Genomic DNA, 26359 nt, shown 5'->3' with positions numbered 1-26359 from the left:
TGCTCTGTGTAATTCACACTGTATTTTGTAGGCAGATGTCCAGCTGTGTTTTTCCCCTGCTCTCCTTCCTCCATACCGGGTAGCCCCCTTTTCCTCCCCATATAACCTCTGTTTTGCCTAATGTCTCAGCCTGCTGAGGCACATGACCAGGATTCAGCTTCCCTTTTCCTCAAGGCACAGCCTGAATGGGAGAAAAAGCCAAATTCAAGGGAAATTTAGCCATAGAATTTGTGTGATTTTACAAGTAGACTCAACAGGACTTGGGGCCTGCCTGGATGCGGAGGTTGAAGACAGAGGACACAGTTGTGAAGGCAGGTGAAGGAGTCAACACTTAAGATGAGGACAGGCAGGTGGGGAGGGAAAATTTGGTGTGGATTTGGATACTTGACTTGGAGGTCGTTAAGATCATACAAGTGACAACAGCCAAGGGAACGTTGGTTGCTGTATGAGTCTTGTGCCCAGGGAAGAGATATGAGGGTAGAGGAAGAGGCATGAAGAGGAGGAGAGTGAGAATCTGGGGAGCAGTGAATAACCAGGTCTGCAAATGTAGTCTAACATGGGGCGAGGGGGACGTACCATGATAGACAAGGTCTATCTGCCCTGTTGTGGCAGGGCTTCTGAAGACCAGTGACTTCTTTCCCTGACCTTAAAAAAGAATTTTTTTCTCAAGTGTGGTCTCTAGACTGACCACTTGGGAGAGAATCAGCTGAGTAACTGTTATAATCTCAGATATTGAAATAAAATTGAAATCTGCATTTCTAAGAAGTTCTTCAGGTAGCATTACCTACATCTACATTTAAGAATCACTGGTTGTTTCTTTACATTGTATTTTATCTAGAGAGGCTCAGCCACTCACTCCTGACACCTGTCAGAAGACACCTTCACCTGTAGCAGTTACTGTGAGGCATTCCTGAGAAGGCCTCTAATAAGAAAACATGGAGGGGGCAGGAATGAGCAAAGAATTGTACAGAGAAATACCCATGTTTATTTACCCCCTTGTGGGGAAGGTCAGGAAGGATGGCTGTCTGAGATGTTCTCTTTGTTGGAACTCAGGGAGTGCCCCATGGTGGGAGTAAGTGTGCAACTTTGACCAGGGGAGGCATGGGGCCTGCCAAAGATCAAGGGAGCTGCTGTCGGGAGGATCCCCTAAATGACTCATGGCAGGTTGCATTTTCCAAAAATGGTTCAATAATATTTTTAGTCCCACATGCTCTTCTAGAACCTTCTAGACTCATCTCTTAAGAAGTAGAATCAATGCCCCCTCCCCTTGAGTCTGGGAAGATCGTGTGGCGACCTTGACTAACTGACAATAATGTAAGTGACAGTTTGTAATGGAATGCTGTAGCCATGCTGTGAGGAAACCCAGGCTACACAGAAGTACACATGTAGGTATTCTGGCTGACAGTCACAGCTGAGGTCCCAGCCAACAGCCAGCATGAACCTCCAGATATATGGGTCACCAGCCCCAGCCCACTCTTACTGCAACCATAAGATACCCCGAGAGAAAATGGCTTCACTGAACCCAGTCAACCATGAGAACAATGACAAGTAACAATAATGATAATAATAATGATGGTAGCAATAAATTATCATTGTTTTACACCACCAGGTTTGGGTGTTTTGTTACCTGGCAGTAGATACTCAGAACAGAGCTTAGACAAACAAAGTTGTAGCCTCACATTTCCTTCCCAAAGAGCAGTGACCACAGAAGAGAATTTTAATGAACAAATATGATCTCATTTGATGATGAAGATGTCAGTAATTTCGCAACCTGCTGTGTCCGCAGTTGGACCTTGGTTGTCTTGTGCCTTACTGCCTCAAATTTCAGGTACCACCCTGATCTTTGCTGAAGTATAGGGGAAGTTTTGGGGAAGAAGGTCACTCAGCAGTTTGTGGAGGGATCACTCAGCAAGGGCAGGTTGGCAGCCTTAGAGGCTTGCTCTGCTTTAAAGATGAGAGAGGGAGTCAGAAAGCAGGTTCTCTTACATTTCATCAAGAACCATCCTTCAGTGTCATCACTGACTTTTTTTTTTTTTTTCAGCAAAAGGCCAAATTTTATATAAAGAGTTTATGGAAATTGGTAAGAAAGACAACTGGAATATCTAATTTATAAATGAACAGCCCTCCCCTCACAGGCACGCACAAAACCAAACAAGGAAAAAACCTTCCAAAACCAAGCCAAAGCAAACAAAACCCAAACAAAGCCCAAGAACACACAACTCTCAAGGGAGGAGCTACACTTGGTAAAAGAAAAGCTTAAGGAAACAAAAGTTGACCCTCCCTGTAAGAAGTGAAACTAAAGAAGAACCAAAATACCAGGAGCACCTCTTAAGTCAACAAAAACATACCAACAGACAAGACCAAGTAAAGCTATTGTTGCTGGCATACTGAAACCGCAGAAACACTTTAAAAAACATTTAGGCATTGATATCAAATACCAAAACCACAGTGATCCCCCTTGGCCTGCTCTTTTGGAACTATAACCCCCAGGAAACATTCTACATAAGACAATACTAATATTTAACAGGACCTTTAGCCTCATCCAAAATAGTGATAAAAAGCAGCGAGGAAAACATCCAATAAAATGGCAAATTCACTAAAGTACATCCATTCATTGGAATACTACACAACCATCTAAATGATACTCTTAAGGCTATGTAGCAATAGGAAAATGCTTATAGTGTGGCAAGTGAAATGTGAATATAAAACTAACTATATTTTATCATCACAACTATGCAAGTCCTGTGCATGTACATGGAGATTAAAGAGAGGTAAGATTTTTTTCAAAGGTCAACCTTGGGGTGGAAGAGTTATGTATACATCACTTTTTTTTCCTATTTAAAAATTCCATTTCTCAATAATAGAAAAACTTCATCCAAATAACTAAAAAACCAACCTTAAGTGTATTATTTAAAATGCGAATATATACTTCTATCTTCTGTTTGCTCAATAAATATCTGTGAAGGTAAATTTAATTAATTCGGGATATTCTGAAAGTGTAAGAATTAACTAGAGAAACTGTCTTACACTGAGTCCTGTTAAACTCTGGCACCATCCCAGGCACTGGCAGGGATACAGAGAAGAATAAGATGGAAGGTAAGGACTGTGCTCGAGGCAGGCACGATCAGTCATAGGGTTGTAGTAGAGGTGACCACGGGCTCTGTTTGGAGGGTTCTGGGAAGATTTCCGGGACCACACGATGTTCTCATTGAGCCTTTGCAGAATGGAGACGGATACCAGGTGGAAGGCGGACAGTGAGGGACGTCTGTGCAGTAGGAGCATGTGGCAAAGCTATAAAGGCTAGGAAGGGTGTGCTAGGAAGGGTGTTTGGGGAATGGCCAAGTTTGAGTGTGGTCACCATAGGCTGCTTTGTGCACTCTGTCTGCATTTCTCAGTGTGTGTCTCCTTGCACAAACACACCTGACTTTCACAATCATGCTGTCAGGAGTCCAGGGAAACTCCTTTGATGGGGTCCAGGGCAGGCCACCTTAAAGTATGCCATTTTGGCATATTGATTATTTTGAATTAAAGTTACTTAAAAACCAGCCAGTGCAGAAGGGCACTCTGACCCTCCTCTGTTCTCCTGAAAGCAGGAAATGAATTCGCCTTGTGAAGGGCACCCTTCCTGTACCCGGAGGCTGGAAGTCATCCTTATCACCAGGGATAGGGAATCAGGGTGGGGAAGACTGTGTAAACAAACCTTGTTACTCTTCACTAATTTATTACCCCAAGCCGAAACTTTTTTGTCTTGTCAATTCTTCATCCCCTGCCCCACCCAAAATGTTTCTTTCTCTAAAAGATATAAAAGCTGTCTGCTTTGGTCACTTCTTTGAGTCTCATATTTCTAGGAGCTCCCATCCATAAGAAATTAAGTTTGCTTTTCTCATGTTAATCTTACGTCAAGAACCTAGAAGTTTCCTTCCTTAGGAAGTTTTCCTCCCCTACATCTTCTTGCAACACTGACAATATTTCCGTTTTGCTGTTAGACAGTGATGGTTGTAAACTCCTCCCTATAACCAACTGCAGGTTATCAAAAACTGACCCCCGTGACTGATCACATCCGTGATGGGGAAAAGACTGGCAGTATACTTTCTGTGGCTGCTGTTATCATGCCAAATCACTAAAAAACCGTACATGCTTGAAAGTGATAGCTTAAGATAAGTGCTGAAGAGCCTGAATACTTATCTCAAGGTCATCTGACCTTTCCTTCCCTAAGTAGGCTTTTTCACAAGAAATAAGTACTTTCTCAAATCTTTCAATTCCTTTTCTTTTTATCTGTCCAGATGGATGCAGCAAAACACAACTTCCTATTCCGCAAAGTCTGGCTGCCTCTCCCAGAGTGTTGGGCTCCGTGGAGGGCACAGGAATTTACACATTAAAGCCTTCAGAACTTCTCTAGAGGCCTGATTCAGGATGGACTTGGACTAATTTTTATATTATACAACACGAACATGATGAACTTTCATGGATTTTTATGTCAGAGGTCAAGGTGCTTACTTTGCTTTGATTTATTGTTTTCTTCTAGTGCTCAAACTGCACCTCTCATAGATATAGCCTGGTGATGCTCTCCCAATTTCAGCCTCTCTGTTCTGGCAAGACAGACCTAGATACTATTTCTGCCTATGGAATTTCAACCCGGGCTCTACGTAAAATGAGCTTGCTGTGTCCTCTACATTTTTATTTACAGGAGTTTGGTTGCAATCATCATGAAAGGACTCTCCCATGGAGTTTTGGTGCATTCATATCTAGTAAAACTGGGTTATCACAAGTTCCTCTTGTAATGTGTTTTCTTTCTGTGGGAATGACTGTAGAGAAATGCACTGCCAATGAAAATCCTTCCTGATTCTCATTTTGACTTTAAACGCTCGGCTACTGATGGAGAAAAAGTGGAAAGTGAATGTCTTCCCAATGCTCAAGCAATTAAAGAATCCTGATGATTTTTACCAAATCATGCTGCTCTGTGTACAACAGTAACTAGAAGTTGAAATTTTTTGTCTCTGTGTATTTTTTCATAGGACTAAATTGTCCACTTTATTTTTCTGGCTGATACAGTTAATTTCCAAAGGAAATCTGCTATCAAGAGATGTGTCCCTCAAGCCCATGGGGCTCCTTATTCTTTATAATTCCTCCCAACCATTCCTTTATTTTGTACTAATGAGATGGCATGTGGAGACAGGTGAAGTTTGCATTCCTGGCTACTAAAAGTATCCCAAAGCTGCAGTCTTGGCCTGAAGCAAGAGGTCATACGATGCTCATGCTAGCTTACAGCATGAGAGAAATGTTATGTTGGGTCTCATTTACAGGTTAAAAACAAAATGGCATCTTTACAAGTTAAGTAAGGGTCTAGCTTTTAGACAAAACAATTCTCAAAAACTGTTTTTAAATATTTCTTTTTCTAAGATGAAAACTTTTTAGGAATTACTATTTCTGAGTATATAGCAATTAGGAGACCAGGGCAAACATGAATACAGTGATTTAGAACAGGGTTTTTTTTTTTTTTTTTTTTTTTTTTTTTTTTGTCTCCAGGCAGCTTTTAATATTCTATGGAACCATCCTTGGCATGTTTTCAGCTATTTGAGTTCTGGACCCTTTTGAGAGTCTCATATGGACCAGTCGGACAGAAAAATGTGCATCCATATATAATTTTGCATACAATTTCTGGACGGTTCATGGAATAGGGGCACCCTCAGAAAATACTGGGCAGGGGGCGGGCGTTCTGGGGGCTGTTGGTTTAAGAACACCTCGTTTCAAGCATGTGCCATCAAGAAGTTCAGAGGATTGTCTATGCTTAAATGACATTCAGACTTTAGCTTGGCTCCTGCCACCAAATTCTGAGTCTAGCTTCCCAAGTACCTACTGTAAATGGTTTTCTTAAGATACATAATTACTTCCCAGTCTCCTCATACAATCTGAGCAGAAAAGTGTAAGAGGGGGCTTCTCTGGCTGCCACTCTCCTTTCCCAGTGCTTCACAGGGGCTCACTGCATGCTGATCACCAACCGCCTGTTGAGTTGCTCCATCTGCTGGATGGACCCAGATCTCCGCATCCCGTCGGGGGTGGCTGCTGCTGTAGGCCGCTGCCAGGTGGTCGTGCGGTTCACGTGGTCCACATAAAAGACCCGCCCGTGGCTGTCAATGCGAGCTTCCCAGTCTAGTGTGTAATAAAAAGGCAAAAATAAAAATCATGGACAAACTATTGATTCATGTGAAACAGATACCACTTCCGGGTCTTCTGTGGGTAGAACTCCCTATTGGTTACTGGCTGAAGGCCAGACACTGCTCACAGCACCTGCCCTGACTTCTGAGGTACTGGTACTGAATTGGCATTCCAAAAGAGAGCCTACTGGACTCAGCCTCTCTGCTGGGCCATTTTAAACAATAACTGTTTCCTCAAATATGACCTGTGTTAAAAAGTCTAACATTTTCTAAAGAGAAAGGCTGATATTTACTTTATTTCTTCCTTTAACAATTTCCATCATGTCAATCTTGTTGGCTACTCAACTTACAGCTGGAAGACTGGAAGCATCCTGCACTGAGAGTGCACAGTCTGATGCTGGAGAATCCTTTTTTTGCTAAATCTGAGGGACAGCAACTAGTGGGTGAGGGAATGATGGCCCTCACGTTCAAACCACCTTTAACTACAGTTCTAAGATACTGTACCTGAAACTTCAGAGGACCTCTATTCAATACTTAGCAACCTTGATTGATTGCCATTCCTCTTGAGAGGAAGAATGGACGGATTTGATCCCTTCAAACCATCCTTTTGACAAGTTGTAGGTTCACAGTGTATATTCAACCCACCTGTGGCTGCCAAATATCTCTTGACAAAACAAAACAAAACAAAACCAATAACGACTATTAACACACATCAAGCGCTTAAATACCTCTTTGTTGATAAATAACCATGGCAAACAGCAGAGGGAGCCCAAGACTAAGATAAATTCCTTTACTTCTCAGATTTCAAAACCAACAGACTGAAAGGTAGAAGCATGGATGATACACTACATAATACATACGGGGGGGTGTGTGGGTGGGTGGAAAAGTCCTCGAAACTGGGAGAGCTGGAAATAATACATACATATCTGAGCTTCACACACAAGAGCAATGTCTGCTGTACAGCAATGGGCAAAGCTTTTGGAGTCCACATGTGAAAACGTGCTGGAAATAACAGCTTCATGATAAAGTTATGCTGAAAAATGCATTTGATTAAAGAAGAAAAAGCAAAAATGGCTGCAAATGGAGGGAAACTATTCAGCTTTTTAAGTGAAAAAAGCAATAGCTTTTGGGAGTAGGTCAGATATTAACAATTCTATTGAAAAATGATTATTCAGGTAATGACATAGCAACTCTCAATTTTCTTAAGGAAAAAAATCAATGTATTTGGTTTAATTTTGGTATTATATGTGCATGGTACATCTGTTTGTGAAGATTGTGGCTTATGTCTGACATTTACCTGAGGAATTGTCAAATAATGCCCAGTGAAAACCAAAATGCCAGAAAACACCAAATTTACCTTATCTAAGACAAACTGAAGGAAAATGGAGTCAGATTGTATAACTATATTCTAGGAGGTGTTGATTGAAATTGCTTACTATATAATCCAGCTCAACTGTTAGTTGTAAATGTTAATTAGCTCACTGATGAAATTGTGCATGCATATGTGTAACTACAACGTAGTTAATGTTGGAATTTCAGTGATTCCCAAATTAGTAGCAATTGGACACTTTTTTTCTTGAATTCAACATGACTGTCTTCCAACAAAGAATGAACATTAATCTTTGAAGAGTATTGTGGTCTCTAGTTCAATTAAACACACTCCTCCCAACACTCTCTAGGAGTGACACCATGCCAGGTCCCCTGGACACACTGCTGAGAAACTAATGCCTCCGCCCTCCAGGTTCCTATAGTAAAGGAAGGATTCCTTCAAAGACATGGCTCAAGTCTCAGAAATTTGCTAGGGAAAACATTAGAGAATAGTGCAGTGGTAAAAACAATTTCACTGTACAAGTTTCCATATTTCCAAATCTCTCATGGAAAAGGATGGCAAGCCAGGTGGACAGGCCATCCTGTCAATATATTAAACAACAAATAGTGCTAATTGTAAATGCATAGTGCTAAGTTCTTACAAATATTCAGAAAGTAATAGCTAAGCGCACTTATAGATTATAAGTGTATTTTCTGGATTGCTTCGTAAAGAATTTGCTTTCACATATTGTGTAAAGAAAGACAGAATTTCAGGCCTCAGCATGTCCTGATGGATTTAGGACTGTGTTGTGTAAATAGATTTCTGCCAGTGATTACCTTCATGATGGTGGGGCAAGTTAGGGTCATTCATTTGTGACTGAAAGACCTATAAGATACAGAAGTGTATCTTTTCCAAGAAGTCTAGGAACAATGTAGAGCCTAATAATGTATCATTTTTAGTTATTATACTAACAAAAGCCTGTGAAACTGCTCCTCCCCCCTTTTTTTTCTTTTTGCTTTAACAAATGCAATACCATGTTTGTAGTCTAGACCTTTCCCTTGAACTTTAGCCACATATCCAATTGCCTTCTTGACATCACTACCTGGATAACATCTCCAGTATAACTTGATCAAAACCACACTTCAGATCGTTCCCACCCAAACATGCTCTATCATCAGCCTTCCCTTCCCATGTCAGTTGAGGGCAACTCCATCCTTCTAGGTTAAAATTTTTGAGGTCATTCTTGATTCCTATCTTTGTCTCACACATCACATCTAATCTGTCAACAAATCTACCTACAAAACATATGTCTAGAACTTGACCAGTCCTCACCACCTCCACTGCTCCCACCTGGGCCTAAGCCACCACTGCCTCTCACCTGGGCCACAGTGATAACCTTATGTTGGGTCTCATGCTTCTGTCCTTCCTCTTCCAAATTTAATGCCAACAGAGCAACCATAGAAACCTAAGTCAGAGAATGTCATTTCTTTTCTCTACATCTACAATGTTCCCCTTTTATTCAGAGTAAAAGCCGAAGCTTTTAAGTGATCTACAAGGCCCTCTGTGATCCAGTCCCTGATATCTCCCTGACCTTACCAGCCACTGCTCTCTTCCTTCCTAAATCCATTCCAGACACACTGCCTCCATGCTGTTCTTCAAACCTACCAGGCAGGCAGTTCTCTTTTCTCAGAAAGCTCTTCCTCCCCAAGGATAACCTTCTTACCTCCTCTAAGGCTAGCTTCAAATGTTGCCTCTCAATGAAGCCTACCTGACCACCCTATTTAAAATGGCAAACCAGCCACCACCATATACTCCAAATTCCCCTTAGCATGCTCTGCTCATGCTCTGCCATAGCACTTATTACCATCTAACATGTTATACTATTGCCTCATTCACTCTTCTTATTATTCATAGGTCTCTGTCAGGCTAGACTATAAGCTCCATGAGGGCAGGGACCTTTGGTCTGTTTTGTTTGCCTAAGACAGTACTTCACACAGAGTGAGCATTTAATGAATATTTGTTGAATGAATATCAGTAATGAAGTCATCCATGTACCATATGAGATTACCTAGAAAATTCTGTTATAAGGCTTCACTAACAGCTTCTGTAATATTTTTCAGGGTTGCATGAACAGAGAATTGAAATCTATGAACTTGTTTTCATTATTGAAAGCAGCTTGTATAAAGCAATTCTTTGAAATATACTTACATTCAATTATTTACAAGGTTTGTGTACATAACTAGTTATTACTCTTGCATGGATTGGAAGTCAATTCATGCATACATGCATTGATAGGTTATTTATTGTGGGGAAAGTGTTCCTTCACTGGAGAGAACATGTGATAGATATTTTTACATAAGTGCTAAGTAGAAAGTATAGACACCGAAATTTTACTAGTCTTTTGTGGACTATCCATAAATCAATGTATAAATAAAGAAATCGGTTATCAAAAGTTAAAGAACATAATGTTTGCCTTGACCCCCCCCCCAAAACAAATACAGTGTTCTTTTAAATGTTTACATATTCAAGGTATTTATTGCTTTGTCAGTGATAAATTACAACTGAATAGGACAAGAATGGTGCAAATGCAAAATATATCACATTATCAAGAATCGATGCATCAGGGAATAGGCATTTTTTCTTAGTTTTGCAGTTTTGCAGTTACCAGAAAATGATGTGGAATACCATCCCTAAAGATAATACGTATATATTTTTTTCTGGAAACCCCTAAGAACTACAGAAGAAATTTGAGACTGTCTCCTATTGATGGAAGTTAATAGCAAGGAAAACGAAGTTCTTTCATTCTCTTGGGTGGAATGTTTTATTATATGGAGGTGCCTGTGGCATAATAGGTCCAATGGAGAACAACAGAATTATTCTATTTTGACCTGTGAACTTTTAAATATGAAATAGTAGAATTTAGGACTTAAAGGTCAGGTGTAGTTTGCAGGACTAGTCAAGTCTTGTAAAGAAATACTCTCTGTTTCAGAAGGTGAGGGGGCACTGAAAATACTGGGTTATCTCTTCAAGACCACATACTGAAATCATTAGTCCAAAATGCCCCATTTTTATAGTAGTAGATGCCATATTGATTTTTGATCACAGTGTGAAGTATGGAGTTGGGGAAGAGTTTGGATGTGTACATACAAGTTCATACTGACCTGTTTAGACTTGATAGGAAGAATTAAGACATAGATTTTAAAAACTAAAGCTTACTTGGTGGAAGAGGCTCATCGATTGTTGGGTAGTGATGATGTTCAGGCCTCAAGGAAGGAAGCTGGCTTACTGGCTGGGAATTATGGAGTATAGGACATTCACCTACGGACAAGATAGTCAAGACATTCAGATTCACTCATTGCTGTAGCAACGCCATCAAAAACGCATGACCGTAAAACAAACTAATACGAGAAAAAAAATCCCAGGATGGGAAATCTGTTTTTTATGTCAGTTTGCTACATTCACAGTCATTCATGAGAGAGGGAGTAGAGGGCACTTTTTTGTTTCAAACCCCAAAGAAAATAAACACTTCATGACTATGATCTGTACCACACAGACCAATATGTGGGGATCAGGGTCTGATTCTATAACCACCTGACTTTTCTTTGATGGGAAGGTGGCATCAGACAGGGACACAAAAGAAAATGAGCAGAGCCTGACTCTAGCCCAGCTAAAGAAACAGGCCTGTCTGAGGGAAGTGTGGCATTTCTAAGGTCCCATAAAACTCGGTGAGCCAGTGTAAAACCATAGGTCCTTATCTGGATCGGTTTCATCACAGGGCTGCTAAGATGCTGTTTTTCAGGTTTTGTTTTTGGAATGAGATTCTTAGAAGGTGCCTTTCCAAGATGGGGCTGAGAAACTGGTGGGCCAAGAAGGCATATTCCTGTAGTATGGGAGCGTAGGGGCTGGGGTGGGGAGCCAAGCAGGTATGGAATCTTGTGATTGTTCCAGATTATCTTGAGGAAAAACCAGACAAGTCAGGGTGCTCTGGAAAGAGAAAAGGACAAGAGACGAAGGAAGTAGATAAGAGGCAGGAAGACTGAGACAGGAAAACTTGAAACACAGAAGTGGGATAGAAGGAAGAAAGACGGACATGGAGAGATTTTAGAAGTAGACATATCCACAGAATGCATGCCTCAATTATTATAGACATAGCTGATATTATTGTCATTCACACTTATAATAGACTGACTGAACAATGTCCTAAAATGATGTTCCTATCTCATGACGTCCTCAGGTCCTGGTAATACTGCATGAGAGTGGCTATTTGGAAGGCAGGCCAACTCACCAGCTGTTTGGGGCATATTATCAGAGGCAATTGCTCTTGACCTTTGGAGAGCTAGAAGGGCCACGAGACAGCCCCCATTCAGACTGGTATCCCTCCAGCTCACACGCTCATGGCTCTCTCAAAATAGCCCCTATTAGCCAGAGGACAAAGGTCAGGCCTTCTCCTTCCTCTGCCCTCCATGGCTGATGGAAATATCACGTGTTCCATTATCCTTTGAGTCAAAAAGGGTAGAAACTGAAAAACGGTGGTTAAGATCTTTATGGGATCTCACATTTCAAAAACTTCCTAGAATGTCCATACATGGAAAGGACGGTAATTTCTTCTCATTCTGGATCCATAAAACTGATGAAATTAATTAGGAAGGAAGTTAGGCAGGTTGAATTTAGCAGTTTGATTCCTAGAGCTAACTGTAAAGCAAAAACAGAGATGTATTCAGGAACAACGGATCCTTTTAAATGTTAAGTATATAGCATGGTTTCTTGTGCAAACTTTGGTATGTGACTCAAATCCTGGGGTGGAGTCTCAGTGCACAGCTCCTATGAACTGACTCCTGCTTCAGATAGGGGTTCTGTTTTTAGTGGATCTCACACTCATGTTTGTTGTTGTAGGTGTTTCGTGTCAGAAACTAAAAAGCAATGGCACAGTTGTTATGTCACCAGCTGCTGCATTTTCAATTTGGTTTCTTAAAAAGAACAACAAACTTACCTCTTGTAATTAATTCAACCAATCAGGTTAATTACTCCTCCAAGCTAGTGGAAACATAATATTGCCGCTCGCTGGGGTTAATGGAGCTGACCCCGCCTGCTCGTGAAACCCAAGCAAATGCAATGATGTGACGGGCGCAGCTCAGCCTACTGAATGGATGGAGCCCACGAAAGAAGCAAGCGATTCTGTTCTGCAGAGGCCACGGCTCCACACACTCACCCTTGCCTCAAACACAAAGCAAGTGTTCAGAGCTGCTAGAATCCCTGAGAAGGAAACATACTCCACTTAAAAAGTTAGCCTCACTGCTTATCTGCTTGGAAGAACCCTCACTCAACGAGAGTCAAGCGCTTCATATGTATTATCTCATTTAATCCTTCCCACAACCCTTTGAAATAGATTCTACCTCTGCACCCATTTCAGACAAGGGCATAGAGCACTCAGGTAACTCGGCTTGGGTATCACAGCCAGAAAGTGGCGGGGCTGAATTAAACCCAGGAGGCCTGACTCCAGGGCCCGAGCTCAAATCACAACTTTATATTGCTCTTTTCATTCGATCTGCAGACAATTTTTTAAAAAAGTATTTTATGTTGAGGTTAAAAAGGAGGTTTTCACAGAGGGGGAAAAAAAGCAAAAAATAGATACAGAACACATCTTCCCAAAATTGCTGCAGATGCAGTTTTGCGGGCATGGGTATGGTAAGTCTACCTTTGCTAAGTTAACTGAAAGAATTTGCAATCTTAGAAGTCACAGTAAAGGGGCACCAGTGATTCTTGTGGAAGAAGATTCTTGTGCAAATATCGGGTGGGTTGTGGTGAAGCCCTGCTTTCTCAGAGCATGTGCCAGTGAGGGACAGAGCCACATCACTGACACAGGTAGCTCAGGGGCTCACTGCTGACAGGGGAGAAGATGGGCTGTGAAGAAGTCACGCGCCAACAGATGCCCAGCCTTCGTGAGATTGACAGTCTCAGGAATCTTCGGATTGCCCCTTGCAACCACCTGAGTGAAGCCTGTAGGTGCTTCTTAACCTCTTCTGAGTTTATAGTCTGCAGAATTCAGGAATTCAGAAATGTCTTTAAAAAACTTCCCTGCAAAGACTTCCACTAGGTCTCTGAAATGCTTTCCTGTCCTTTCTGTTAAAGAGGAGTTTTCCCCCATTGGGCTGTTAGTCCCTCAAAGGCATGGGCAGCGTTTTGTTTTGTTTGTTTTGTTTTGTTTTTGTTTTCATAATGCCTTTATATATGAAGGCAATTGTTTACTGAGCCAATTTTCAACTAATCATATGTGGGTTGTCTCCCAACACAGCAGTCAAAATATATACCATAGGCTGCAGCAGGTTGACAAACTAAGAATCTGGCCTTGTTTTTATATGGCTCTGAGCTAGGTAAAACTGTTAAAAAAAAAAAAAAAAAGAGCAGCCTTTGGTGAGAAGAGTTGCTTAATTTTATCTCTTGATCTACAAAGCCTGAAATATTTATTGTCTGGCCCTTTATAAAAAAAGTTTGCCGACCTCTGGACTAAAATATCCCTGGCAGCTCCTAGTTGCGCCCTTTATGTGTGTATCCCCAAATCTCCTTATACTATACTTATTTTTAATTGTTAATAATTACTGAGCACCTTTCACAGGTTCTGACACTGATCCATCTCCCTGTGCTCAGCACATAGCATCTGGCCCAGAACAAAGGGACTCAAAACATCCACATTAAAGAAAGGAATTGTCTGTCCCGTTTTCAATTGTGCCTTTTCCTATTCTATGCCACTATGGTTTCCTCTCTGTGTTTCTCTTTCTTTTCCAGTCTCCTCGCACTTCTCCTTAGCCCATGTACCACTTTCTGAAATGTAGAATTGGGCATTGCTAAATACTCAGGATGAATTTTTGTGCTCACTTTGGTTCCTATAAAAATTTACAGGTGTCAGGCATTTGTGTAGGTGCTAAGAATGAAACATAAAGAAAATACAGTTCTGGCCCTTGATGAGCTTACAATCTAGAGACAATACCACCACCTTTGTTTGGAAGCTAATATAAGCAGTAGAACAGAAAAATAGCAGAATCTATATTTTTTGCTCTTAAAACAACTGAATTATTTCATATTATTTTGTGCCCTTTGAATTATTTCGCCCATGTCACTGTCACTTGACTGGAAAATGGTTCCCAATTCTGGATAAAGAAATGTGAGTTAATTTTACACACGATTCCACAGGCATGACTAAGAAGAAACATCTTGAGTTAAAATACTGAATACATTTTAAACCTGAAGGTGGCAGCTTTTAGGTTAGAATCCCACTTGAAACAAAGCAATTTACGAATTCCTGTTATTTTTCCTTCCATTAGCCTAAATAGCCAAAACAAAACAAAACTAACAAAAAACAAAACCGTAATTAATTACGATAGCTTTGTAATGTAGTTTGAAATCAGAGAACATGATGCCTCCAGCTTTGTTCTTCTTTCTCAAGATTGCTTTGGCTATTTGGGGTCTTTCATGGTTCCATATAAATTATAGGGTTGTTTGTTCTATTTTCGTGAAACATGCCATCAGAATTTTGATAGGGATTGCATGGAATCTTGCAATCTTGCAATAATACTGCTTTGGGTAGCATGGACATTTTAACAATATCGATTCATCCAATCCATCAGTATGGAATACCTTTCCATTTATTTGTGTCTTCATCAATTTCTTTCATTACTGTCTTGTAGTTTTTCAAGAGAACAGGGAACAGATTGATGGTTGCCGGGGGGAGTGGGGGTGAGAGAAATGGGTGAACTGTTTTTGTTTTTGGATTGAATAATAGTAAAAAAACAAAACAAAAACAAAACAAAAAAACAAAACCAACAATAACGAGAACTGAGCAGACAGAAATAATGACAAATATATGTAAGCTATACATATCCATATGTACACAGGCTAAGTTAAATTCTAAAGCAGAGGTAAAATCAATGTTCTTTCAATTTATATTAACATTTATTGCTAATCTTCAGTATGTTTTGGGAAGTGAGCAGGTATTTATACATTATCCACTGAATGTTGATGAATATTTTCTGCTTATATCATGAGATACTCCTGTTGGTGCTCTGGTCCCTGTCAAGACTAGAAAGGTAACATGTACACTAACCAGTTCTAACGATTAATTAAAACAGAGATGCACACATACAAGTGCACACTCACATGAGTGTGCTAGTTGTGATTCTTGGTGTCTACCTGAGAGGTGGTGGATGTCTGCTCTTCACAGTCACGAATACTTACATACACATATACGCATGCACACATACATGTACAGGACAGGCGTACATTGCCCCAGCAACCCCACTGGAGACTGATCCTCTCACTTGTTTTTAAACCATGTTGGTGAGACCTGTGTCCCCCTGCTGGTCCTATTCTCACTCTGATCAGGTTTGAGGTCTAACCTTCTCTCCGATTGCTTGGCCCTGCCACGGGGGATTCCAGACCTTCCACGGTTCTTGCCACGCTGGCGGCGGGGGCGGCCAGCTCGTCGTGCCACGGCCCGGCGCCATTTGCCGACTCCGGGTCCAGCTCCGGGCTCTGCACCGAGTCGGGCACAGATTCGAACGCACTGTTCTCCTCCTCATCATCGTCTTGCGACGAGAAGACTGTGCTCTCAGAGATCTTGGCGCTGTCCACGGAGGAGAAGCGGGTGTGGCTGGCGAACCTGCTGCCGTTGTAACAGGAGGGGCTATAGCAGGAGGCGCTGTAGCAGGAGCTGCTGTAGCAGGACGTGCTGTAGCACGAGGAGCTGTAGCAGGAGGGGCTGCAGCAGGACGTGTCACAGCCCTCGCAGCTGTGGTCCCCGCCCTGCCGGGGACTCGAGTCGCTCTCACTCCCTGTGCTGGGGAGCGTGTCGCCGTCCGGGCCCAGGCCGTTGGTCAGGCCGGAGTGGCCGGGGGTCGCCGTGCCTGGAGTAGCCCCCTCGAGTTCCTCCCCATCCTCTTCGAGGGGAGGCGGCGCGGCAGCTAGCGTGTCCACCTCGCTGAGCCCGTCTTTCTCCGAGGCGTCTTGGAGGGTGGCCTCCTCCTCGGCGCCGTCGTCGCTCGCGGCGCCGCCGCCCTGGGCGGAAGGCATGCTGTGCAGCAGGGTGTGGATGCGGATGTAGTGTGTCCGCGGGGTCTCGGGGTCTCCGCAGGCGGACGCGATCACAGTCTCCAGCTCGGACACCGGCAAGGAGCACGGCCTGCTTTTCCTCTTCACCGAGGCCCGCAGCTGCAGCCTGTCCTCCCCCTGCCCCAGGGCGGACACGTCGCCCTCCTCCTCCTCCGCCTGCTCCTTCTCCTCCTCTCCCCCCGCCCGGCTCTCTGTGGCCGCTTCCTCTGCCTCGGGCTCCCCGGTGCCGCCCGGGCCTTCGGTGTCCTCCAGCAGCCCCGGTGGGGGCACCTCCCCACCCAGCTCCAGCTGCTCCGCCAGTTCTTCCGCACTCAGGGCGGGCTCGGCGTCCTCACGCCCCGGGCCCAGAAGCTCCCCAGCCCCGTCAGGTCCCACAGAGCCCGCGCCGTCGTCTCCTGCCTCGTTGGTACCTGCCGCTTCCTCAACCGGCTCGGCCAGCTCCAGGCTCCCGTTCCCGGCAGCGTCCCCGGCGCTGCCCTGGCTCAGCGGCTCGGGCTTGGAGCCCCTGGGGAGCTCCGGTGCCTCGCCGGGAGGCTCCCCGCGGCTGCTGGCCAACAGGCTGTTCATGGGGCTGTCCTGAATGTCCGCGGACTCAGGCTCGGCGCTCAGGGACATCTCCTCATCATCTGCGGGCGAGAAGAAAATGTCATTTCTTCCAGAAGAGCGCATTGTGGGGTTAGTGTATTAGTGTACTCTGCCGGCCATGTAAGCCATCCTAAGGGATTTCTGCGTGAGGATATTGGATGTAGGGTGGAGGAAGGTTTCTCATAGGCCAAAGCTCTGCTAAAAAAATCTGTAAGGACTTCTTCTGTTAATGACAATTTGCTGTCATGATATATTTCAGAATTCTGTTTCAAGGGAATTCATAGTTTTGGTTAAAATATCCAAAGCCTAGAACTACCCAGTTCCAGGCACATAGCGGGTGCTCAACAATGTTGGGTTGGCGGAAGACTGCGGAGGAGCCGTGGGGGGGTTATAGGGTCTTGCGCATGGCAGCTAAGGTTAATACTTGCTCAGAGTGTTTCCTCTGGCTGGGTCCACCAGGTGGCAGAATGGGAAAGCTGGGTTTTTAGCAACTACAGAGAAGAAAATGGCTAGTTGATGGGAGCAACCACAGTCCTTCGGTAGCTCAGACCCGGAGGCCACCAATATTTGGAGGTTATTGCAATGGAAAATAAACACGTCTCCACATCAAGCAACCATTTAAGGAGCAGCAATCACTGTTTAGTTCTCCTTCCTCCCAGGTGCTTTATCTATTGGATCCCCAGCCCAGTGTGAACTTCCCATTTCAAAAGCACTAGTGCAATTGACTCATTCAAGAGGAATGATCTCTTTTGGTGAGCCATAGGCCCTCTTTTTTGCTACAGTGAGGGAAGAGTCAATTTTATTCTCAGGATGAAGAAAAGGCTGAGTGAAAGGACCAAACAGTCAGCATGTTTTCTTCCAATCTGCATTATATATTGGGCATAGACAAGTACAACAGGACTTTAATGAGCGGGCAATGATAAACTCCAGACCCTGAGTTTTCAAAGCCTCATTAGCTTTAACGGCAACTCGTAAATGTGGCCCAGAAAGACTGGCTAATTCTCAGCATGATCTACACTTAGTATGGGAGTTCAGGAGAAGAGCTAAAGTGGAATTAGGAGGCATCTCATCATTCTTATTTGGAAATGTGTTTTGGCTTGAAAAACTGGACACTGGATGATTCTGAAATTTTCTGTCCAACTTATGTTTTTCATTGTGATAAATCCATTGGATAATGATAGTTTTTCAATAATATGACATGTATCACATTCATTCATTTTCTCATCCATTCATTCATTCATGTATGTAATGATTAAGTATCTATTGAGCACCTCCTTTGTGGGTGCTGGAAGTAAAATGATAAATCAGACATGGCTCCATACCCACGTTGGCCTCATTGTCAATTCCCACTCCACTGTCTAACCCTCTACCTTTGGGTCACCAGAATGAAGAGGAGCCTCTCAATCAAGGGGACAGCAATCTGGTTTCCAGAACAGATCACTGGCTTCTGGGCCTCAAATGGAGAAGAGAGAGAACCACAAAACCTAGGACATGTCTGGAGAGAACCATGGTTATTGTATTTTAGAGAAAGGAACACACTGACCCTCTGCTAGGACAAGACATGAATTCATGCCAAAAATACCTGGGTGGATGGAAGAAGTGATCTCAAATCGGAATTGCAGCTGTCCACTCACATGATCTGTTGGAAGCCTGCGGCCAAGTGTATAGCTGACCACCCTATCCCTAGAAGGAAATAAGCACCATTACAGATCTGGTCAATACCTCTCCTTAAAGATTCTACAGCATGGTTTCTATGCCAGTGGGTGAAGTAGGCAAGCCCAGGGAGGCCCTGCTAATAGGAGGTGATGATCCACTCAGGTACATAGGAAATGGTCTTAAGGTAAAGATGGGAAATTACATCTGCTCAACAACAATGTAAAACTTCAAGGAAATCCCTCTATTGTAAAGCAGAAGTCAGCAAACTACAGCCCAGGGGCCAAATTTGGCCCACCATCTATTTTTATAAAGCCATGAGTTTTTTACATTTTAAAATGGTTGGGAAAAAAAGCAAAAGAAGAATAATATTTTGTGACACATTAAAATTGTATGAAATTCCAATTTCAGTTCCCCAAATAAAAGCTTTATTGGAATGCAGCCATGCTTATTAGTTTACTTATCATCTGGGGCTGCTTTCATGCTACAATGGCAGCATTGAGTAGTCAGAGACTATATGGTCTACAAAACCTAAAATATTTACTACCTGGCCCTTAACAGAAAGTTACCTGCCAACCTGTGTTCTAAGCCAAAAGAAGCCCCCCAAAAGACAACAATAACAACAAAAAAGATGGGTATCTTTGCTTGCTTTTCCTGTGCAGGCTGGTATTTCCCAAATATGCCCTTAATAATGGACATCGCCAGCAACAGATACATATCTTGCGGTACATATATGTAATGTCTAACAAAATATGCCATCATGGTTACTGGAGTATCCTCCTCCATGTGTGGAGCTGTGGAGTGCTTAGAAGGTGGCCTGCTGCAGGATGGACCGAAGCAAGACTTGTAGGCTGGTGTCCAACTACACCAACATCACGGCCCCATATATAGACCTTGAAACTCCACCCTGGTCTGTTTATAGGACTTCAGGGCAAGCAGAGAGCCATTGAAGGGCTGGGGTGTTACAGGCAAAGGAATTGAGGGAGCCTTCTGAGTTTCCTTTATTTTAAAAATCATGTAATATTCTATTTAAAAAAAAAATGAACAGTTTAGAGCAGTTTAGTCTCTATGTACCAGGGACTGCTTTGCATTCTTTATGTACATTTGTTTGCTTGTTTAATCCTGTGAGGATTTCCATAAATGGAAAGTGCAAACCCTGTGTTTGACACATGGTTGTAGCTCCATAAATGTCTCTACTTTTGGCTTGAGAGTTAATGGCATGTCTATATGCATATAGCTGTACACGTGGTTCTAATTAAGTGTCTCCATGATAATCATTAGTGATTCCAAAGTCCTGAAAATCCAAAAAGCTTTAATTGAAGACACTTGGAAATTCTGTAAATTCTCCTCATTCCTTTGATATCCTTCTAAGGATTACATTGTATAGCATAGCATACATTTATGGCCCAGAGAGCCATAATGAAACCCAGTGTTTTCAAATAGAGCAGCTGTTAACTAAGGAAACATATATTATATATAAATATTTTACCTGTTAGAGTTCACTTTAATGAGAATCATGAGTGGAGATGAATGTAAGAGATACAGAAACATTCTTATATACAACTGAATTCTGCGAGTAACATAATTGCAGTTGCCCATGACAATTCATGCTTTTAAAATTTCATACATACTATCTAGCATTTTCTAAGTCTCTCTACTCTAGTAACCTAGCATTTGATCTTGTAATACAAACATCTCAAATGATTAAATCCCACAAGCAGAAATAATATTCTTCATGGTAAACAAATTTTTAATTTCTACCTGTCTAGAAAAATGCCTCATTAAGGGCTTCTTTCAATATTGTCTTAGGATTTTCTGCTCTCTTATGTAAGTAACCAGTGGTACAGAAAAGGGGAAAGGTAAGGGTTTGTTTAATTGAATGTTGTGGCTCGAGCAACAGAATTAATGGGAGAAGCCAAAGAGATTCAATACCACCATGAGACTATATTATTGCAGCTTGCAGGCCTCCCTTCGTCTGCTTACTGAAGCCTTAGTGATAGTGAGGTCTCAGTCACAGGTTTACCCTATGGCGTGTCTCTCCAGGAGTCTTTGAACGGGCATCGACAGCTTTCCCAAGAAGCGCTTGATGATGGGGCGGCTCTTAGCAAACTTGTCTTTCACCTCAATTTCCAGTACATCAGTGGGCAAGGACACAAAGCTGAATTGCTGCAATGAAATTATATGTCACATCAATTAACTGAGAGGTGCAAGGGCTGGCCAATTCCCAGCCCATCTGCCTTGGATGAAGTCATTATAAAACATCCCAGTGGCAATATATATATCAAGGTCTTAGAAATGCTGTGAGCCCTATTTATTCAGTAAATGAATAACAGTAATATTGAGGTACTTCTTCAATGCTTAAAAATAAGGCTATTCTCTGATATTCAAATAATAAAAACAACTCACCTTAAGGAGAAAGAGTCCACTTAAGCCTCACTATACTAAAGGCATTAACATATTTAAAGAAAGAACAAGCACAAACTCACCTATTATTAAGGAAATGCACTTTAAACCAAAAATACCCTTTTTTAATGATTATAATGGCAGAGATTTAAAGTATTTGATAGTACCTTGCATTCTTGAGAGTGGAGAGAGAACTCTCACACTGTATTGATGTACAATCCCATTCAATTGATTCAACCTTTGGGACAGGAATCGACAATATTTATTGACGTTTAAGCTGCAAATTCCCCGCAACTCAGAATTCTAATTCTGGAATTTTTCCTCTGAATTAATTTGCACAAGTGTGCAAATTATACATTTTATAAGGACGTTCACTGGAGCATTAATAGTAGCAAAAGACTGGAAAGGCCAAAAATGTCTATCAACAGGAAACCAGTTAAATTAAGGATACTAAATCTTTGAAATTGACAACTCTGCTCTTGTTCAAAAGAAACATGTAATATGCACCAACATGAATAGATAATTGAAAAACAAAGTGAAAAAGCAAGATGTTAAGAATATGAAGAGTGGGATTTCATTTGTACTTGGAACTGCAAAGAAAATGCCTGGATGGGTTTACTCCAAACTCAACCCAAGGAGGTAGGCTAGTAGGGAGGACAGAAAGCAGACCTTTTTCATTTGATTCTAAATTGTTCATTTTTAAAGTAGCATGCCTTATGACTTTTAAAATAAAGGCAACAACAATTAAAGAAGATTGTGACTATCAGGAGTTGGCATGGCCAGCAATGAGAGTATAGAAAAGGAATAAACAACCTAACCTTATACCTAAAGGAGCCAGAAAAAGAAGAACAAACAAAACCCAAACCCAGCAGAAGGAAGGAAACAATAAAGACTAGAGCAGAAAGAAATGATATAGATACTAAAAAAAAAAAAAACGCAATAGAACAGACCAATGAAACCAGGAGTTGTTTTTTTGGAAAAAAACCAATAAAATTGATAAACCTCTAGCTAAACTCATGAGAGAGAGAGAAAGAGAGAGAGAGAGAGACAGAGACAGAGAGATAGAGAAAACCCACAGTGAACATCATACTCAGTGGAGAACAACTGACAGCTTTTCCCCTAAGGTCAGGATCAAGACTAGGATGTCTACTCTTACCACCATTATTTAACATAGTACTGTCAGTTCTAGCCACAGCAATCACACAACAAAAAGAAATAAAAGGCATCCATGTTGGTAAGGAAGAGGTAAAATTTTCACTATCTCCAGATGACATGGCATTCTATATAGAAAAACCGAAAGATTCCACCAAAACACTGCTAGAACTGATAAATGAATTCAGTAAAGTCACAGGATACAAAATCAATGTACATAAATCTGTTACATCTCTATACACTAATAATGAAGCAGTAGAAAGAGAAGTTAAGAAAACAATCCCATTTACAATTATAACAAAAATAATAAAATACCTAGGAAAAGACTTAGCCAAAGAGGTGAAAGTCTAAAAACTGTAAAACACTGATGAAAGAAATTGAAGAAGGCACAAAGAAATGGAAAGACATTCCATGCTCATGGGTTAGAAGAACAAATATTGTTAAAATGTCTCTATTACCCAAAGCAAGCTACAGAGTTAATGCAATGCCTATCAAAATACTAGCATTTTTCACAGAACTGGAACAAACAATCCTAAAATTTGTATTGAATCACAAAAGACCTTGAATAGCGAAAGAATCTTAGAAAAGCAAAACTGGAGAAAAACTACCTCCAGACTTCATGTCATACTACAAAGCTTTAATAATCAAAACAACATGGTACTGGCACAAAAATAGACATATAGATCAATGGAGCAGAATAGAAAACCCAGAAATAAACCCACAATTATATGGTCAATTAATCTTGACAAAGGAGGAAAGAATATGTAATGGGAAAAAGATAGTCTCTTCAACAAATGATATTGTGAAAACTGGACAGAAACATGCAAAAGAATCAAACTGGATCATTTTCTTACACCATACACAAAAATAAATTCACAAATGGATAAAAGACCTAAATGTGAGAACTAAAACCACAAAAATCCTAGAATAGAGCATAGGCAGTAATTTCTCTGACATCAGGTATAGCAAAATTTTTCTAGATGTATCTCCTGAGGCAAGGGAAATAAAAGCAAAAATAAACTATTGAGACTACATCAAAATAAAAAGCTGCTGTACAGTAAAGGAAATAGTCAATAAAACTAAAAGGCAGCCTATGGAATGGAAGAAGATATTTGCCAATGACATATCCGATAAAGGGTTAGTATCCAAAATACATAAAGAACTTTTAAAATTCAACACCCCAAAAACAAATTATCCAGTTTAAAAATGGGCAGAAAATATGAGCAGACATTTCTCCAAAGAAGACATCCAGACACATGAAAAGATGCTCAACACTACTCATCATCAGGGAAATGCAAATCAAAACTTAATATCACCTCACACCTATCAGAATTTCTAAAATTAACAACACAAGAAACAACAAATGTTGATGAGGATTTGGAGAAAAAGGAACCCTTGTATACTACTGGTGGGAATGTAAACTGGTGAAGCCACTGTAGAAAACAGCATGGATGTTCCTCAAAAAATTAAAAATAGAACTTCCCTACAATCCAGTAATGGCACTACTGTGTATTTACCCAAAAAATTAAAAAAATACTAATTCAAAAGGATATATGACCCCTATGTTTATTGCTTCATCATTTACAATAGCCAAATTATGGAAGCAGTCCATGTGTCCATTGCTAGATGAATGGATAAAGAAGATGTGGCGTGTATATATATATATATATATAGCAGTATATATATATATATTCATTCATGGAATAGTGGGATATTATTCAGCCATAAAAATGAATGAAATCCTTGCCATTTACAACAATGTGGATGGAGCTAGAGAAAGTAATGTTACATGAAGTCCTAGAAAGACAAATACCATGTGATTTCACTCATATGTGGCATTTAGGAAAGAAAACAAATGAGCAAAGGGGAAAAAAGAGAGAGAAAGAGAGAAAGAAACCATGAAACAGACTCTGCACTGTAGAGAACAAACTGATGGTTACCAGAAGGGAGGTGGGTGGGGGGATGGGTGAAATAGGTGATGGAGATAAGGAGTGCACTTGTCCTGATGAGTACAGGGTGATCTATGGAATTGTTGAATCACTATCTTGTACACTGGAAACTAATATAACACGGTATATTAATCACACTGGAATTAAAATAAAACTTGATAAGTAAAAACATAAAAATAAAAATAAAGTGTAGGAAAGGAGAGGGAGGTACCTGTTGGCATTGCCCAGCTCAGACTATCTGGGGAAGAGAGTGTTAATGATACTGAACATCACAGTACTCTTAAGCAAGGGCTGTGTAACAGCTGAAATAGATAATTATTTCTTTTTATTGTCATTCATTTCTAATAGGAATCTTTTAACTTTAGTTGATTTCTAATTACAGAGATTAAATTTGTTAAGCGTGCTAATGTTAAAATCTCCTTTGTACGGTGATGATGGGTTACGGTGTGCTGCATTAACAACCAAATTCCGAGTTTCAGTGATTTTTGATGGTAAAGTTTTGTTCCTAGCTCACTCTGCCACTGAGGGCTGGCAGAGGCCTCTGCTCATTAGTTATTCAAGAAGCCAGGCTGATGGAGCAGACATCCCCTCAAAAGTTGCCAGCCACAGTGGAGAAAAGAGAACTCTGGAGTGTCTTCCTCCAGCAAATAAGCATTCTCTTGCAAACCCCACTCCTCATCAGGACTAGACTCATGTCTCAGCAGGAGACAATCCTATAGTGTGTCTGGAGGTGGAGATTTATTTGGCAAACAGCACTAATGACTTCCATACCTCCATGCTGTGCTTCTAATTTCCATTATACATTAGTTTAGTTCACTTCTATACAATTCCTAAGAACCAATCATTCCTGATACTAACAGAACAGAATTTATGGACAGGCTAAGCTTGAGGATCAATCTAGGAATAGGTACTCCTTTAAAAAGGCCTATCTAAGCAAGAATCCAGCCCCCCTAACTGTCTCAGGTCCTCAAAACTTCTGTATCTTTGATCCAGTAACTCCATTCTAAAGTGTACGGTAATAAATATCCTTACCTAAATGCTCAACAATAGGTTAGGTACATTGTAGTAAATGCATATGATAGAATAGTTTGTAATTTCCTAAAGTACAGTAATTTATAATAATATTATAACATGTTAAATGAAAGATAGAAAATGCTTGTTTTACAATTCTAAGTGATAAGAGCAGGAAATATTTAATTCATGATCACAAGAATATGAATTATATGAATAAAAAAACTGGAAAGAATTACAATCAATTTTAATAGCAACTGTCTTACCAAGAAGGATTGTTTCCCCCTCTTTATTTTCCACATTTTGTATAATGAGCATGCGTTATTTTCATAATGGAAAATGTAATCACCTTTATTAAAATGAATATTTCTGATTATAGCAGCCTGCACAGGACACTGAAGTCAGCTTAGCAAAACTCACTCTGAAATTTGGGGGCAATGCCTGTGTTCTCTCCTCCCTCCATAGGGACTTCCTTCTCAGACTCTCCATATATCCATCCCTCCACCCAGGCATCAAGCTCTCCCCACTAGGCCTTTACTTCTATGCCATGGTTATTGGAGTCCATGTAAACCCCCAGCTATGTGAGGTTCTTTTAAGAACCAGTGAGCAGGGGTGCCTGGGTGCCTCAGTCGGTTAAGTATCCAACTCTTGGTTTCGGCTCAGTTCATGACCTCATGGTTCATGAGTTTGAGCCCCACGTTGGGTTCTGCACTGACAGTGTGGATGGGCTGTTTAGCCTGGCTGCTTCTTCTGACCTGGCCTTTATGTGAATACCCTGAAGAACCTTTGGAATGAGATGGACTTGGCTTATATTTCTAGCTCTGCACATCCAACTTCTTGAGTCTCATTCATAACCTCTCTGAAGCTCAGCATCTTCAATTGTAGAATGAATGGGAAAAAAAGACCCACGCCATGTTAGATTAAACTGTATTCTTTTTTTTAATGTTTAGTTTTGAGAGAGAGAGCAAGTGTGAGTAGGGGAGGGACAGAGAGAGAGGGATACGAAGGATCTGAAGCAGGGTCTGCGCTGACAGCAGAGA

The 26359-nt window shown here is 41.3% G+C and overlaps 1 protein-coding gene and 1 long non-coding RNA gene across 6 annotated transcripts in view; one reads left to right on the top strand and one right to left on the bottom strand.

Annotated features, from left to right (window-relative positions):
* Positions 1-26359, bottom strand: part of HECW1 (HECT, C2 and WW domain containing E3 ubiquitin protein ligase 1) — a 422722-nt gene that overhangs the window by 92918 nt on the left and 303445 nt on the right. For 4 of the 5 annotated variants that reach the window (XM_058725484.1, XM_058725486.1, XM_058725488.1 and 1 more), the window contains 5 exons: positions 20828-20970; positions 18734-18834; positions 15855-17192; positions 10681-10782; positions 6000-6150 (listed from right to left, as the gene is read on the bottom strand). In XM_058725484.1, the coding sequence (XP_058581467.1) occupies positions 6000-6150; positions 10681-10782; positions 15855-17192; positions 18734-18834; positions 20828-20970 (1835 nt within the window). The remainder of the gene's footprint in view (positions 1-5999; positions 6151-10680; positions 10783-15854; positions 17193-18733; positions 18835-20827; positions 20971-26359) is intronic. The other variant, XM_058725487.1, reaches the window with a different exon arrangement.
* On the top strand, positions 1920-4768 carry LOC131509608 (uncharacterized). Its single transcript, XR_009260605.1, has 2 exons — positions 1920-2771; positions 4284-4768. It is a non-coding gene; the product is annotated as an uncharacterized LOC131509608 (long non-coding RNA).

The sequence above is a fragment of the Neofelis nebulosa genome, chromosome 4 (assembly GCF_028018385.1).
Source record: "Neofelis nebulosa isolate mNeoNeb1 chromosome 4, mNeoNeb1.pri, whole genome shotgun sequence".
NCBI classification, from domain to species: domain Eukaryota; kingdom Metazoa; phylum Chordata; class Mammalia; order Carnivora; family Felidae; genus Neofelis; species Neofelis nebulosa.
The sequence above is the reverse complement of the archived record's forward strand: the minus strand, read 5'-3'. Positions and strand labels throughout refer to the sequence as shown.